The sequence below is a fragment of the Mycosarcoma maydis genome, chromosome 1, assembly GCF_000328475.2.
Source record: "Mycosarcoma maydis chromosome 1, whole genome shotgun sequence".
Classification (NCBI taxonomy): Eukaryota; Fungi; Basidiomycota; class Ustilaginomycetes; order Ustilaginales; genus Mycosarcoma; species Mycosarcoma maydis.
Window position 1 is genome coordinate 826,376 of NC_026478.1, and position 16,208 is coordinate 842,583.

The 16,208-nt window shown below is 53.3% G+C and overlaps 7 protein-coding genes across 7 annotated transcripts; 4 read left to right on the top strand and 3 right to left on the bottom strand.

The window, feature by feature from the left end:
• Nucleotides 1-101: 101 nt before the first annotated feature.
• On the bottom strand, nucleotides 102-1,004 carry UMAG_00302 (N-acetylglucosaminylphosphatidylinositol deacetylase; the record flags this gene model as incomplete). The annotated part of the gene is made up of 1 exon (XM_011387911.1): nucleotides 102-1,004. One exon carries the CDS (start codon nucleotides 1,002-1,004, stop codon nucleotides 102-104), a length of 903 nt encoding a protein of 300 aa, XP_011386213.1.
• A 2,262-nt stretch (nucleotides 1,005-3,266) lies between these two features.
• On the top strand, nucleotides 3,267-5,693 carry UMAG_12149 (uncharacterized protein; the record flags this gene model as incomplete). Its single annotated transcript, XM_011388540.1, has 1 exon — nucleotides 3,267-5,693. The coding sequence occupies one exon, from the start codon at nucleotides 3,267-3,269 to the stop codon at nucleotides 5,691-5,693; it is 2,427 nt and encodes an 808-aa protein (XP_011386842.1).
• A 262-nt stretch (nucleotides 5,694-5,955) lies between these two features.
• UMAG_00304 (putative anthranilate synthase TRP2) lies at nucleotides 5,956-7,491 on the bottom strand (the record flags this gene model as incomplete). The annotated part of the gene is made up of 1 exon (XM_011387912.1): nucleotides 5,956-7,491. One exon carries the CDS (start codon nucleotides 7,489-7,491, stop codon nucleotides 5,956-5,958), a length of 1,536 nt encoding a protein of 511 aa, XP_011386214.1.
• A 1,157-nt stretch (nucleotides 7,492-8,648) lies between these two features.
• Nucleotides 8,649-10,778, top strand: UMAG_00305 (uncharacterized protein; the record flags this gene model as incomplete). The annotated part of the gene is made up of 1 exon (XM_011387913.1): nucleotides 8,649-10,778. The coding sequence occupies one exon, from the start codon at nucleotides 8,649-8,651 to the stop codon at nucleotides 10,776-10,778; it is 2,130 nt and encodes a 709-aa protein (XP_011386215.1).
• Nucleotides 10,779-12,123: 1,345 nt separating this feature from the next.
• UMAG_00306 (uncharacterized protein) lies at nucleotides 12,124-12,624 on the top strand (the record flags this gene model as incomplete). Its single annotated transcript, XM_011387914.1, has 1 exon — nucleotides 12,124-12,624. One exon carries the CDS (start codon nucleotides 12,124-12,126, stop codon nucleotides 12,622-12,624), a length of 501 nt encoding a protein of 166 aa, XP_011386216.1.
• Nucleotides 12,625-13,380: 756 nt separating this feature from the next.
• UMAG_10093 (uncharacterized protein) lies at nucleotides 13,381-14,052 on the top strand (the record flags this gene model as incomplete). Its single annotated transcript, XM_011388349.1, has 1 exon — nucleotides 13,381-14,052. The coding sequence occupies one exon, from the start codon at nucleotides 13,381-13,383 to the stop codon at nucleotides 14,050-14,052; it is 672 nt and encodes a 223-aa protein (XP_011386651.1).
• Nucleotides 14,053-14,162: 110 nt separating this feature from the next.
• Nucleotides 14,163-15,821, bottom strand: UMAG_00308 (uncharacterized protein; the record flags this gene model as incomplete). Its single annotated transcript, XM_011387915.1, has 1 exon — nucleotides 14,163-15,821. One exon carries the CDS (start codon nucleotides 15,819-15,821, stop codon nucleotides 14,163-14,165), a length of 1,659 nt encoding a protein of 552 aa, XP_011386217.1.
• Between the last annotated feature and the right edge of the window lie 387 nt (nucleotides 15,822-16,208).

The following is a 16,208-nucleotide window of genomic DNA, read 5'->3' on the forward strand; positions in this document are numbered from 1 at the left end:
AGTTCCGGGTTCCGGGTTCCGAGCTGGTTCACACCACCGACACACTCGATTCATTCGGCTGCTTCGTATTATCATAGCATACACAAGTGTGCAAGCCGAGATCATTGCTCTGTATCAAGGTCGAGCTGGGGTGTCCAGAGCACCAACTTGTTGGAGAACATGTATCTGCTGAAGACGATGTAGAGGTATCGAAACCATTCGAGCTGGGTTTGGTGCTTGAACATGGCTCGTACTGCTTCGAGGTACTGGGCTGGGCTCGCCAGGATGAGGATCTCTGAGGCGGGCTTGTACGGCTCTGAGCTTGCACCAGCTGCTGGAGCTGCAGGCACGTATCCGGAGTAGGCAATCGACTCCCAAACGGCAAATGGGACCGAGCTGTACTTTTCCCACACTTCCAAGGAGGGCAGAACGTAGAGAGTGAGGTTGCGGGCGACGGCGGTATCGCGTGTGCCATTGTACGTTGCAATGTGATTGAGATGGCCAGAGACACCCTGCTTGTCGAAGGTAATGAGCGCGTCGATGCGGTTGGAGCGCGAGATGGAGTCGATGTGGTTCGCAACAACGGTGGAGACGTAGTCGTTTGGCCAGGTGACTTGCATGGAATCTTGCAATTGTACATCGTCGAGGTATTTGACTCTGGTAGAGGGTAGACCGAGTTGATTGTAGCTGCCAAAGAGTTCTTGGGTGCGTTCCAGACCGAGACCGGTAGCGTTACCGGTGGAGAGGCACAAGGCGAAAATTGTTGTGCCTGCCGCAGCGAGCGCCTGAATGGCAGGCGCAAAAAACATGGCCTCGTCATCCGGATGGGCGGTGACGAGCAGCGCTGAAGAGGGCAGTGTCCGAATTCTTGCCGAAATCGCCAGGTCTTTGTTATCATGCTGGATTCGCAGGCCTGCGATCAGAAACTGGACGAGGATCGAACCGACCAAGACGACGAGGAAGAATTGTGGTCGCGGAATGGCCATCCGCGCCATCTGCATGAGATTTGCGGGTCGATCTGCCATGTCTGTCGGTGTTGTTTGCGAGGTGAGGCGAGGCGGTGAGGCTCAACGAATCACGAACATCGCGGGGTCAAGCCTTGGAAAGCAATCGCCGTCGTGAATCGTGAATTGTGAATTCATGAGATTCGTGATTGTACGTGCGAGCATCGTAGATGACGTTTGTGCAGCGAAGATCGAAACACGAAAACACGAAAGTGACGAGTGGAAACCCGGCGTTCGGTGAATAATGTTAGAGCATACATTGCGACATTGACTGAGAAAGCCCCCACGCTTGCTGCCGAGACGTGCAAACGCGAAAGCGTCAAGTCACGAGTTTCAAATGTGAAAGTTTGGCGTTTGAGCGCCAAATCCAAAAAATGAAACAAGTGAGTATCAGCCTTCCGATTTGATGGCTGTCCTGCCGAACTTCTGTGGCTTGTGCAGAGTCATGATACGCTTTCCGAGCTCGGCTGAGGCAGTTTCGCTCGCTTCCTCGGTGGAATCGTGAATTGGCTGGGCGCGGTTTTTTCATTTATTTGTATTTAAATCACGAATACTTATAATACTTATTCTTATTTTGTTTGTTAGTGTTTGTTTGTTTGTTGGCCGACTTTCAACGCTTTGCTGTGTTGGTTCGACACGGCTCCTGCACGTACTATTCAGGCGCCTTCGGCTTGCAGCGCTGAGACGGCGATGTACAGTAGTCACTGGAGTACAGAACACAGTGTTGTTCTGTACTGTACTGGACGACAAGAAACAGGGAGTGGGAGAGAGCGGCCTTTTCAACATGCATGTCTCTGAGTTTACAATGGTGCATGCCCGCATCTCCAAGTGTCCCAATCCCGTGGGTGTGCAGAGAACAAGTCTGTGAGTTTTGATAACAGAGTGCGGCGGTTGCAACACCAAAATCAGGCAGATACGAGACTGTGGACGTGAGAGTCGACGCGAATCATGAATCAGCGGGCGCAGACAGGACCAAATCACGAATGATGCGTAATGTCTCAGTGCTCGTTGTAATATATCTGACTGACAGTTACGAGTCTCGCCTTGTCTCACTTTGACCCGCGTTACCGGTTGGCAATCGTGAATCACGTCGTGAATAATCTGCGAATTTCAGAGACGAGAATCACGAATCACAGAATGTTTAGCCAAAGCACGCACGAACTTGATTGATGCTGTCCCACAACGCTGTCAACGCTGTCCCACTCACGACTCGCGCTGTCAGCGATTCTGTTCAATTCTGTTCAACCACTCGTAAACCGTCTGGAACCCGATGGTATCGCCTAACGTGAAGCTTAGATGCGTGAATTGCAGCCTAAAGTAGTCGACCGAACCTGTCAACTTGCTGCTCTTGCAGCTTCCATTGTCCGGCTTGCTTTCAACAGTCTGTACTGTACTTGTACTGTACTGTACACCAAACCTTGGTGCTCTTCCCTTCGCAACTCATTGTGTCATTCTTGTTGCTTTTCCCAAGCATGCTTCCCCGTCCGTGGCCCGCCGTCCCTGATCCCACAGCTCACTTTCTCCGCTTGCTTCCCCTCGGCTTCTCTTCCACCTCATGCGTCAGTTAGAGTCGTTAGCCCCCGTCCTCTCGTTTGTGGTCCCTGCTTCTCGCTTTCAGTCGTCGCTTCCATTTCTTCCTCCGCCGTCCCGCTTTGCCTCCTCCATTAGATGGGTCCGGCGTCCGGCCTGCGTTGATAGCGTTGCTAATTTGCTAGTTTACTAGCTTGTATCTCAATCTGATCTCGTACACGCTCTTGTTTTGCATCTCAATCGTCGCTGCTAGCGCCTCAAAGGCCCCGGTCCTTTCGGTGCTAGCAAATAAAAAGCTTTGACCAACATGCTTGCCAAAGCCCTTCCTTGTTCCCTACTTCTCCCTGCCAACCGCCTTCATCTCACATCACACTGTCCCCTGTTTCCGCTCCTTGTCCCACGCGCTTACCTAGCTCGCATTCAACCCACCTTCATCGACATTGACAAGGTCTTTGTCGCTGACACTTATTCCTAGCTTCTTGCTCAACGCTCAAATCGCCGTGCCTCTTTCAATTCCGAATTCGTCTTGGTCATCTAAATACGCTCCGACATTAGGCTAGTATAAGAAGCCCAAAGCGTCCCAGGCATCTTTTGGTCCCTAGTTCAATCTTCTCGGTCTCGACGCACGACTAGCTGCTCAGCAAGATTTCTTTCTTTGCACACCTTTGCATCTACGACGGCACAAATCGAGTTTGGTGACGTTTTGGCCCCTAGTTTGTAGCACCTCGATTGCTTCAACGTATCCCATTCGCCATGATCGAGCCGCAGCACCATATACAACACCACGACGCTCAAGCCGCTCAAGCCGCTCGCGCTCCTACACATATCACCTCTTCCGAGTTCGCCACAACCAGTAAACTGTCACGCAAGACCGCTCAGGCCTCGCCCATCATGCACTACCGCTCGCGCTCCCACAACACCAATTCGCTCTACAAAGAGCCTCACGATGTTGCACGGGTCGCCTCAACGCCTCATCTCCCCTCTCGAGTCATGCCCTCGCCCCTCCCTCCGCCTTCGGCAGCTCTGCCACCCACGCCGGGTCAGAGCGTTTCCCCGTCTCCTACGCTCAACGCACATCGCTTCTTCTATCGCAGCAGCAACGGTAGCGCCTACGCGGCACCCAGCATTCTCGACAAGAGCTTTCGAAAGACTCTCCGAAGCATCAGTGTTGGCCTCACCCAGCAAGAGCACTTGGAGCTTGTCCAGAAAATCCTTACAGATCTTCGTCCTGTTTCCCTTTCTGCCACCATCCGTTCTTCTTCTCGAGCTTCGAGGCCTGTTAGCATTGCTTCGTCGCGTCACACCGCCGTGAGCCACATGACGGTCGATCACAAGACACTCAGCCTTGCTTCAGACCAGAAGCGCCTCAGTGCATCTTGGCACAGCGACGAAGCGAGAAGCATCTCAAGTCACGCCAGTCAGAGCAGTGACGACAAGTCCAAGCCTTCGTCTTTCGTTTCTGTATCCAAATCTTCCACTCCACAGCTGAGCCAAAGTCGTACGCCGACTCCCAACACTCCAGGAGGCCCAATGACTCGTGACAACGTCGATGAAAAGGCGTCGGCATTGACAGCCAAGGCTACTTCGGAACTTGCCATGTCTCCATCCGCCGCCCTCGAGAGTCTTCGTGTACTCGAGAGCAGCTTTGATCGATCAGCTGCTAGCTCGCCCCGCAATGCTCGTTTCAGCACCCAAGATACCGACCTTTCGGAGACCACCATGACCGTTGCATCTTCACCTACCAAGTCTACCCACCACGACGACAACAACAACAACAACAAACAAGCCCCGTCGATTCGTCAAGCCAAGCGCAACAGTTCGTACCGCAAATCCGTGCCTTCTCTGGACGAGCTTGCTGACAAAAACGGGCTCGGCATCTCGGCTCAAAACGGTCAGCAAGAGGGTTACCCATCAAAACAGGCGCCATCATCGCCCTCGACCGCCACCCATTCAGAGACGTCCACTTGGATCTCGTCGCTTACCACATTCGAGGCCATCCGCGTGCTTGCTTTCCAGCAAGACGTTGTTTCCGAGACGTGTGTAAGCCCTAGCCTATCTTCCTTTTCCTCTGGTTCGAAGACCGCTGCTGATGCCGTGATCTCATCAGACGAAGTGAGTGCTTTGCGCGTAGCGCTCAAATTCACCCTTGCCCGTGCTGACAAGTTAGCAGAAGCACTTAACCGCACCAAGGAGGACAAGCTAAAGGCCGAGACCGAACTCGAGATACTTCGCAAGAACGTGCTGTCTATGCTTGGCAGCAAGAACATGTTCACTGGCGGGCGGGCTTCTCCATCGCACCACCCACACCGTCTCGCTGCCGATGCCGATTTGGTGGAGGAGGAAGAGTTGGATGGATTCGAGGATGCTCGTTCGCGACAGGGTCATGCAGGCGTTAAGCAGTCAGCTGGTTCACTTGCTGCTGTCGTCTCGCGCCCACCCCGGGCTGCGCGCGCAGCAAAGAGCGCCACGTCATCCGCAGCTCTAAAACCTGCTTCTGTCGCTTCAGCCTCAATTGAACCCAAACCCAGTGGAGGAGTGAGCATTGCCAGTCTTCGCAAAAACGCCTCGGCTTCCGGCGTCGCGTCCAGCGCAGCACAGCGCTACGAGCCATCGCATCGAGACGCGGCATGTGTCGACAACCACCATGCCTCGGATGGCGAGGACGAAGATCAGGACGATGAAGAATATGATATGTATCCCTTTGGCGGACCTCCGCCGCGTCGGGCGGCTGCCGAAGTGTCCATGACCGACTTCCTCAACGCTTCGCGCATGTCGAGGTCCGAGATCGCCGAGCACGACGCACGACGCGAGCTTGACGTCTCGGACGACTTGGACCACTACTCGATCTCGTCGCACGCTCCCGTGAAGACTGGAGGTCGATCCATCGACGCGCATCGTCGTGGCTTTTTCAAAGGCATTACCAAACTCGTCGATTCGGAACGGACGAAACGCAGCACACGTCGTTCTAGCGTCATGCTCATCTCGAAACCCACAACTGGCGCCTCGTCAACGCTGCCCCGCTCCGCCTCCTCGGTCACGCCCGCGTTAAGCACATCCGACAAGTTTACACCCTACAACGAAGATAGCATCATCCCCGCTTACCCGGATCGAACATCGTCTAGATCCACAGACTGTCATCAGCACGCCCACAGATACGGCACCATCGCCTCCCTCTCATGAGGGAGGCCGCAGTTCGCACGTAGCCCTCAGCGCCCTCGTGGCGCGCCTCACTCGCTTAGTTGCTTGCGCCTTTATATCACACACATTCGTTCTCCTCTAAATGCCAGCAGACTCGTGTCTCTTGCCACACCTGTTCAGACAGGCTGATGATGCGTGATGGGTGCGCTGAAATGTAGCGAGTCGGCTAGCTCGGATCAGTATGCGCAACGGCCAAGCAAGGGGAAAGTGGAATTGCAGATGTACTGGACCAACTTGTCAGCGCTCAGTGGTGAAGCTGTTGAGCAGAATAATACTGTTCGGCCTGATCGATGCACCTGATGTTGGCACGTAGCTTGTTGATGGTTTCGATGTACTCGTCCTCTTCGATGCTATCGTAGACGATGCCGCCACCAGCCTGTAGGTAGGCGAAGCCGTCTTTGAAGGTCATGGTGCGGATGGCGATGCAGACGTCCATCTCGTTGTGGGCGAAGTCGATGCGGCCGACCGCGCCGGCGTATACGCCGCGTTTTTCCTGTTCGAGCTCGCTGACAAGTTCGATGGCGCGGATCTTGGGGGCGCCCGATACGGTTCCAGCGGGGAAGATGGATCGGAGCGCGTCGAAGCGCGACTTGCCAGCACGAAGTTGTCCCGTGATGCGCGAGGTGAGGTGCATGACATGCGAGAACTTTTCCACATTCATGAACGATTCTACTTGCGTCGTAGCCGGGTCACAAACCCGATTGATGTCGTTGCGCGCCAGATCAACAAGCATCACATGCTCGGCTTGATCTTTCACCGACGAAGCGAGCTGCGACGCAAGCTCAGCATCTTCAACATCATTGGCTCCTCTCTTGACCGTTCCAGCAATCGCGTGAACCGCCACCTTACCAGCCTCGATCTTGCACAGCGTTTCCGGCGACGCTCCCACCAACTGACAATCTCCACAGTCGACATAGAACATATACGGTGAAGGATTCACCTGTCGCAGATGTCGATAGCAGTTGAACGCGTGCAGCGTTGTGCGACGCTTGAGTCGTTGAGATGGCACCGCTTGGATAATGTCTCCCTTGACGATGTTCTTGCGCAGCGACGTGACAAAAGCCTCGTAGCCTGCTTTGCCGACGTTCGAGACAGCTTCTTGACCGGCCAGGATCGCAGGCTGCTCAGGAAGAGGCGTCGTAGCCAGAGTGAGGATGCTGATCAACTTGTTGACCTTGTCATTTGCCTTTGCGTACAACGACTCGATATCGGCAGGTGTTGCATTCTTGGCAAGCTCCGACGCAAGGTGAACGTGGCTAACGCAACGAACCGTGCTAAAGACGTGGTCGAACACGATCAACGAGTCGGCGACCATGAAAACGCTCTCTGGAATACCGACGACATCCTTGAGCTCGCGCTTGGTTCGAGGTTCAAAGTATTGAACGCAATCGTAGCTGATGTAGCCGATGGCACCGCCAGTGAAGGTGGGCAAGCCTTGCACGGGAATGTACTTGTATGGGCTCAGCTCTTTTTCAATGGCGAGAAGCGGGTCGCCTTCGACATCGAGCCCTGGACCGGTACGGATAATCTTGAGCGGGTCTGAGCCGATGAACGAGTAGCGACCGATCTTTTCACCGCCGGTTACCGACTCGAACAGGAAAGAGCGACGAGACGTGTCGGCACCATTAGAAAGCTTGAGATACGCCGTGACAGGCGTGAGCAGGTCGGAGGGAAGTGATGTGTAGACCGGAATGATGTTACCTGTGGGGTTGTCAGAAAGGAGCGCCGACTGCACTTCCTCTAGGGAAGGCTTGAGTGCGTGCTGGGATTTGCCGATCATGGTTGTTTAGACAGAGTAGGAGGACAAGGTTGTTGGTCAGCGAAATCGGGAATTGTACAAGGATCTATCGTGCCAGTTGGACTTACCAAAGCCATTTGTGGGAATTGTGCGTTTCTCTACGAGACGCTTTATGTGCAAGCTGCTGAGAAGCTTTGGCTATGACGTGAAAGCAAGTTGTTCAGATGCAAGCCAAGACCACTTGATGGGCTGTGATGGAAAAGAGAGTTCTTCAAGATGAACCAGGAGGCTGAGCCAATGTGGGTGTGTCACGCGATAAGGCGGTTGTGGGAAGACGAGGTGGTCTGGCGTGCGAACCCAGCGTGTGGTGGGGTCAGGGGTGGATTTGATGTCGCCGTTGCGTTGGTTGTGTGGGATGCTTCTGTTGGCGGTACAGCGCTTGTCTCGGCATACGCTTATCGGATGTGCGTTGCAGCAGAGTCACACTTGTTTCGGTGTGAGCAAAGAACGTGAGATGGTTGCAGACGACAGACACAAGGTTGGCGATGGTGGTCAAAGTGATACGAATCCTATTTTGCGAAGGACCGAGCGAGTCACTCACACTTCCGACGGTTCCTTCTTGAATCGTGAATCGTGAATCGTGAATCGTGAATCGTGAATCGTGAATCGTGAATCGTGAATCGTGAATCAGAATCGTGAATCTGTGAATGCAACCGCCGTCGGCCCGCAACTTGACGCTCTCGTGTCTGTGTCTGTGTCTGTGTCTGTGACTGTGACTCGCGGGTGATCCATACACTCGTGACTCTTTGTTTCGCTTGAGCCTGAGCTCTATTTTTCCCCTCTTTTTTTAGTTCCATTTCCTTGCCTTTTTTTTTGAGTCAGCCAGTCACAAGTCACGAGTCACGAGTCACGAGTATGCCGTGGGCGAGTGCCTTAATCGTGCATTGTGCAACTCGTGACTGCGTTTGACTCTCGAATCTTTCAAGGATCACCGATGCTCGAACGGACGAGTTTGAGTCAGATCGGTCGATTTTGCGACAAGCACAAACTGTCAGCAAACAACCATCACGACGACGCCCGACTTCTCAGACCATCACCACCACTGCATTGTTGCGTCCATCGACTGTCCTGACAACTGCCTTGTTCGCAGATAAAGGCTATCGTGGATCAACTCACCTCTCTCTCCGTTCGCCGCCATCATGGCGCCCGCACTCAACCTCCCAGCACCAGCGCACGGCTCTGACAACACACTTGCCTCTTCGTCAACCCCATCAAGCTCCAAGTTTGCCTCGACGAGCGGCATAATTTTTCCGCCGCCCGAGCTACGCAGAACCATTGACAAGGCAGCAGAGCTTATTGCAAAAAAAGATCCGTCGTTCGAGAACAACATCAAGGCGGCAGAACAGAACAATCCCAAGTTTGCCTTTCTCAAGTTAGACGATGCCTACCACGCCTATTACGCTTCGCGTCGCGATGCCGTTCGACGTGGCGAGACACTTGCGCCAGTTATACCCGAGTCTTCGACCAATGCTGTAGCTCAAGATGGCTCAAACACGCCAGCGACAGCCGACGCTGCAGCCGGTGCTTCCACGCAGCCTCCACCAGAGCCACAACCATTCGAATTCTCCGCCGACCTTCCCAACATCACCGCTGTCGACCTCGACATTCTCAAACTCACAGCGCTCTTCACGGCACGAAAGGGCCGCTCTTTTGCGTCCTCTCTGCTCTCTCGCGAGTCCAAGTCGTACCAGTTCGAATTCTTGCGTCCATCACACTCGCTGTTTACCTATTTCAATCACCTCGTCGAGCAATACCAAAAGGTCATCTCGCCTTCCCCCTCACTTCTTGAAAATGCCAAGCTTGGAGCATATGGCACAACTGATACCGCCCTCATAGCACAACAAAAGGCAAAGCCTGCGCTCGGAGCAGGCAAGGGTGGTGCAAGACCGTATCTATTGGAACAGGCCAAAGCAAGGGCAGAGTGGGAACGGCATGTACAAGACAAGCGCAAGAAGCAGGACGAAGACCAGGAGAGGCAACGTCAATCATTCAACGAGATCGATTGGCAAGACTTTGTCGTCGTCGGTACTGTAGAGCTCACCGAGGCCGACCAGCACGTTGACCTGCCACCACCCCGCTCGTTGCGCGAGATGGAATCCATGACGCTGGCTCAGAAGAAGATGGCAAGCATGATTATGGAGTCCCAAGCTGCTGCAGACGACGTCGAAGATGTAGAAGAGCTTGCAATGCCCACAAGACCTCCTGCGTCGACGCCGCTTGTCGAAGAGGTCCAGCAACCAGCCGCTAGAGGTGGTACCATCAAGGTGCGCAAAGACTACGTTCCACGCGGTCTTGCGTCTCGCACCAAGCCTACTGCACCTGATGCTGCAATGACAAAGTGTCCCGTTTGCGGAGATCAGGTTGCCATCGACGAAATGGCTGAACACGTCCGTTTCGAACTGCTCAACCCAGCCTACCGCGAACAGCGTCAGCAACTGGAAGCCAAGAAAGCTCAACAGGCTGCGCTTCAAGCTGGCGCAGACCCTACCTACTACCTCAAGCAACTTGCCACGAGTCGTGATGACGAGGATGAACAGACAAGATTGAAGAGAGAAGCCGAGGAGAGGAGACTTGCCAAGGAAAAGGAAAAAATCATCTGGGACGGGCACGCCAAATCGGGGCAAGCCGCCAGAGATCTGATCGCCAAGAATGTTGGTCTGGAGCAAGAAATGACGAGGCTGTCCGGCAAGCCTGTAGTCAAGCTGCCGGAGTTTGGCCCGCAATTCCCTGGCATGGACCGAGCCGTGTCGGAAGAGGCTCCGGCCGATCAAGCTGATGACAAGCCCCTCCAGCTGCCCAAGGGTAGTCTGTTGCCCGCCAAACCTGTTACGACTTCAGCAACGTCTCCACCACCACAACCACAAGCCTCTTCATCGAGTCTCAAGCGTTCTGCTTCCGTCGAGCTCTCCCCTCCACCACCGCCGCCTGCACCCCTCCCTTCAACGCTAGCCACACTCGCCAAGAAAACCGATGGATCACTGCACCCCGAAAAGATGTGGATCGAAGCACATGCTCGTCCGACTGTCACGCTTACCCTCTCTCTTCCAGGTCAAGACGATGCAGACAGAAGGGAAGAGCCTTACGAGGCAGCGATCAAGTCTACCGTAGCTACGTTGAGGGACTACGTTCATCAAGATCTGCTAAACAGTACAATTGCAGCCAGCAAGATCAAGATCAAGGTCAATGGCAGGCCCGCGACGCTCAAGCAAAGCTTGGCCTACTGGAACCTGACTGACGGCGATCGCGTTACGATCGATATTGCACAGTAGGTCAGATTGTGGCTGCAGCTAATCTCAATCTCATCCTACTGAACCGTCACACGATGTGTTCGTGAATCACAATGTACGCCACCGAGTGTTGGGCTGTTAGCCACTGAGGGTGCGATACCTAAGTCACAGGTAACGATGTTTGTTTAGGACTACTACACGGTTATTGAAGGGTATGCCCTCGTCCGAAGCCAAGAGGAAGCGAGTCTCAGCACGTCGTCTTGATATCGTGGCTACATGTACCAACAGATACCACTGAGCGTCCCATGCTGGTCTCAGCTTTTTTTATGAGTCATTTTTAGATCTGAGGAAAATTGTCACTTCGCCTAGCATGTTTCGAATGGCGTGCGCATAGGTAGGCGTCTTGTTCTTGGCGCATCTGTTCGAGAAGGTCTACGACACATGCTCCTCTGAACGCCTTTTTTCAGTCCCGAGTGCTCGTGTGCAAGCTTGAGCTGGTCATTCTTCAAGTGATACAAACCGTTGCGATGCACTCGCGCCTTAATTTCGCACCACACCACCCCTGATTCGATCCGTCTGTCTCAACTTGCCATACGATCAGCCAATCTTTGATCTTGCATCTATCTTCGGGTAAAGCCATATCAACATAAACCATTTCTGCGCCTCAAGAGAGCAACTTTGTCTCAATAAGCCATGACACCAGCGTAGCTTCTTCTGCAAACAGTGCACCAATGGGAAACAAACTGACTACTACCGCCATTTGCCTCAGGGACGCATTGCTGGAAGCGCTGGAAATGGGTTCAGAAGCTTAAGCGTCTTCGTTATTGAGTCGATTGGCATTGAATTGGGGCTCCCCGCTTGTACAATGTTGGGTCTATGGGCTGGAGGAATGTACTACATGTTCTGCCGATCCATAAAGACCGCCAGAACAGCAGATACAGGCACAGTAGAACAGCATGTGCTCGAGCAGGCACCCTGCAGTTCACCATTTTTTTAGTAAGCCTGATACAAAGCCAATTGCCAAGCAACTTGCTGTTGAAGAGGATGAAAGGGGCTGCAGCTGTGTATCGCCTAGGATGGAACATCTTTGCGGGCCTCAACAACAGCCGAAGAAAGCCGCCGCCAAACGAACGAGCATGGTGCACAGACAGCTCCGCGGTTGCGTTATTTTTGAGATTACGATCGTTCAATCATCAGCACAACAAAGGAAGGATTCAAACGCCTGATCATATGTCAGGGCTCCCTTCAACGTCAAGATGCTCATCACTCTCCACATGGTCTCCTCGGTTCAGATCTCGTCGTTCACGAGATATATAGATCGCCTTTTCCGCCCCAGTTGTTTCTTCCCTCTGCATAACAAGTCGTATTTTCGAGGCAGCCCTTCAATATGGCCTATGAATCCAACTCGAACCATGGCGAGGACAATCCTTCGAAGAACAACCTACTTTCAAACAAGCCCCCCAATCCCCCAAACTTCGATCCGTCTTCAAAGTTCGCTCAAGATCTACACGACCTGGTCGCCAGATTCAGAAAGACCTCACCTGAAGACCTCTCCCAACTCCTAAATCTCACTGTACCTTTGGCCTTTCATCAAGTACGAGCTATCACAAACCAGATCTCATACTCTCTATCTCATCACATAGAGACACGGCTAGGAACGTGCACGGTTGGAACCTCAATGTTTCACACCGGTGTCATCTGGACACTCTGCTGTCGATCCAAGTGGGTAGCGAAGGTATCGAGTGAGTGGATGGCGTTTAGCAATGTACCGATGAGAGCGTTGGTGTTTGTCGGAATGACGGCACATTATCTGAATCCGCCGGTGCAGAAAAGGGATGCGACATGGTACATTCACGAAGCGAAGCGGTTCTGGAAATCGCTCGGCTGAAAGAGGTGGTTAGGCAGAAATGTTTCCGTTGCTTCTGTCGCCAGCTCCAGCTCCAGCTCCAGCTGCACAGCAAACAGACGCATACACACTTGGACATTTTGAGACCTTGCTTGTTTCAGTGTGCGTGCGTGTGTTATGAATGCCGAGTGAAACAGTCCCCTTTGTAGGCGTGAATAGTTACCGACCAAGGGATTTTGGCTGTGCAGAGTTTGACAGCTGGCACAAGTCACCCGGTGCGAAAGCAGGGACAGCTCCTGCGCCAAAATTCCGGCCGCGGACGAACAAAGGAACGATCCTGGCTCTGAGAATGGATGTGTCCGCTCTGAGCAGCACTTGACGACCCAGAACCAAGAAGCTATCTTTGAAATTGAACAGTGCCCAGCGGGTCTGTCGAGACGTATCCACGTACATATGCAGTAGCATCAGCCGCTTGTAGATCCAAGCGTGAGTCTGGCACATCACACAAGACGACATGTCAAATAACTGATCAAATCCCCGACGAGAATCCGCAGGATACCAAGAAAACCCCTTTGTGTTATGCGACTTCTTCGAGTACTAGGAGCATACCGGGGATTGTAAAGATCCAAGTCGAAGGCTGCGAAGAGGTATTTATTTGCTCCGAAAGCGCTCTAAGCGATGAGTGTTGCTACAGCTAGCTCCTCATACGAGATCTTCATGTCAAGCTCTTGCTCTAGGATGGAGGCACCCAGAGATCTGAAGCTTTGTAAATTCGAGACGCTACAAGTGATGCTAACGATGCTCTCTCTACCATCTACCTCGTCCACAGCAACTCAAACGCCTACCTGCCACTCTTCTCCTCCGCCTCCTGCTTCGCAACAAGAATTGTCTTCACCGGCATCCTTCGACTCAAGGGCCGAGTTTCCTCTTGCCAAAGTTTTCGACGTTGAAAGCCCAACCAATAGCTACGGAGATCAAGCTCGGCCAGGTCGACGAAAGAGGAACAGAGGCTCTCGTCAAAGGCTGTCGAACCTCCCAACACCACCCTCACCTTTCGGTTCACATCTTGGTATGCCGCCTCCGACGCCACGATCGACGCCGTACAACCACGTTCCTCGGCACAGATCGCGCTTCACACCGCGTCCCACAAGGCGCGAACTAGCAGTGGAAAACGGCGAGGTACCACGATCGGATCCAGAGCAAGTGTACGACACGTTTCTGTCGGCGGTCGATTCGTTCAAGAAGCTAGCGGTGAGATGTGGCGAGATAGCAGCGGAAATCATCACGCAGCGAGGCAAGAAGGACTGGACGGTACAAGTGACCAAGACCGCATTGGTTCTTGTGTGCGTCTTCCGGCCGAGATGGGTGTTGGGCGCCATGAACGCGTCGTACTCAGTGTTGAGAGATCCGTGGAGGTCGTATCATCACGCGCTCTATACAGTGTTCATTGCTAGGTTTTTGATCCCCTGAAGCGGACGGAAGAGTGCATACTCATCGCCTGGCGTTGGCAATGCGAGTCGAAACGGTTGCAACGCATCCCAGCCGTGTGCATCACTCATCAGAGCTGAGCTCGCTATCCGCTATCCGCTATCCGCTTGGTCGTTTTTGTCTTTCTTCTTCTTGGTCTTGGATTTTGGAAGCTTGTTACAACTTTTGGCTCCTTTTTTCGCTAAGTGAAGCTTCTCGGCTTCCTCCACCACTCGATCGGCCTTCTGCAACCATTGCTCGGCCAACTTCCACTCGCCCCACTTGGTATCCCTCAGCGCATATAGAGCTTGAATCTGAAAACTCCACACTTGATGCATCTTGACCATGCCTTGTTTGCTCGGATATGCGGCGATAGCATTACCCAATGCAGGAGTCTCTAGAATCAACGGGATACCGTTCCACCTCTGGTCATTGACAATGTTCCAAAACCCACCAAGGCCTATATGGCCTCGAGCGATGTTGGCATGCCGATCTCGTTTGCATGCTAGGGGGAACTTTGAGTCGTTGAGATGGAAAGCTCGTACGGTTTGCCATCCGATTTTTGAGTCGATGAGCTCGGTGAAAGTGGCGTAGGCGGCTGGTGTCGTGAGATCGTATCCGGCTGCAAACGCATGGCATGTATCAATACATACTCCTACGCGGGACTTGTCCTGGACGCCAGATATTATCGAAGCGAGATCGGCGAGCGACGAGCCGAGGATCGTGTCGTTTTTGGACCCTGCCATGTTCTCGATCAAGATGATGACCGACGAAGTGAGTGAGTGAGCGCGGTTGATGTAGGATGCTACTAGAGCGCACGCGTCCGCTTTGGCAGCTCGAACTTCCGACCGCGGTCCAACGTCGGGAGGTTCTTCTCCATATATCGAGGCAACGGTCATGGACCCAGGATGAAAATTGAAGAGTCGAATACCGAGCTGTTCACAGCGTTGCAGGTCGTCTATGAATGCTTGGAAAGATTTTTCGCGTTTGCTCTCGTCGGGATTCGCGAGGTTGACCAGATAGCAACCGTGCGGTACGACATAACCGTATTCTTCAACGTCAGACAATCGATGAGTCTCTTGTTCGATGTCTTGCTCCTTCTTGACGCTCAAAGCGGCGGGCATGAAGCTGTGTTGCATAACGTGCTGCTTGAATTGTTCGGCAGATGTGTCGCGGATCGGATTCGATGCCCACTGCATCTTGGGTCGGACAAAGCAGGAAAAAGCGTTGCCGCCGATCCTAAGCGCATTGAGCGGTGCATTCTCTACACCGCCTGCTGAGCTAATGTGCGCACCGATGAAGAGCCCACTTCCTCTTCTGTCTCCACGACTATGCTCTCCATTCGACAGAGACGAAAGCGGAGACGGCCGTGGTGGAAACATTTCGTCATGCTCATCTGCTTCCTTCTTCGTTCGCCGCCGCTTTCGAGGAGAGGGCTTTGTGTTCGCCACTGCATCCTCGATCTCTTCTTCTATGACTGGGTCGAATTGTTCCTCAGATTTGATGGTGGTCTTGCTACGTGATCCGGGGGAGGGTTGTTGCGAGGAGCTTGGCGTGTGCCGAACATACTCTGCAGACTCGGCTTTGACGCGTGCTCGCTTTGCTGGTGGTGATGAAGACTTATCAGCTGTAGAGCTAAATGCTGAGCCCGAGATTGAGACTCTGCTTGAATCAGGGACATTAGCTGTTATGGACCTGCGACTGCTCCTTCTCAGCGTGGTCGAACAGAAGGACTCGACCGCCATGGCTATCGCTCGGGACTTAGAAGGCATCTCGAGGGCATCGACAAGCTAGCCACCGAGAGCAGGCAACAACTGAACGAAGCTATGCAAAGCTGCGAACTATCGACGTGTTGCCAATGTAATCGATGTGCGCAGTAGATAGGACAGGCAGGTGTACGACAGAGGGCCGCTTAGGAGAAGAAGCTTCCAGCAGTGAAACATGACATTCACGATTCTCAGAGAAAGTGGAGGTGCAGGGCAGGCGTGAGGATGCGGATCTCGGGCTCGCAGGTGGCTTCAAAAACGTAACATCTAAAGTTCGTGCTCACGTGGCGCCACCGCCCCATGACCAACGTCCGAGACTGCATGTTTCGTGATCTGCACACATTCCTCAATTTGAAAGACAAGTCGACTAGAATGAATCGGACGAGGATCGTA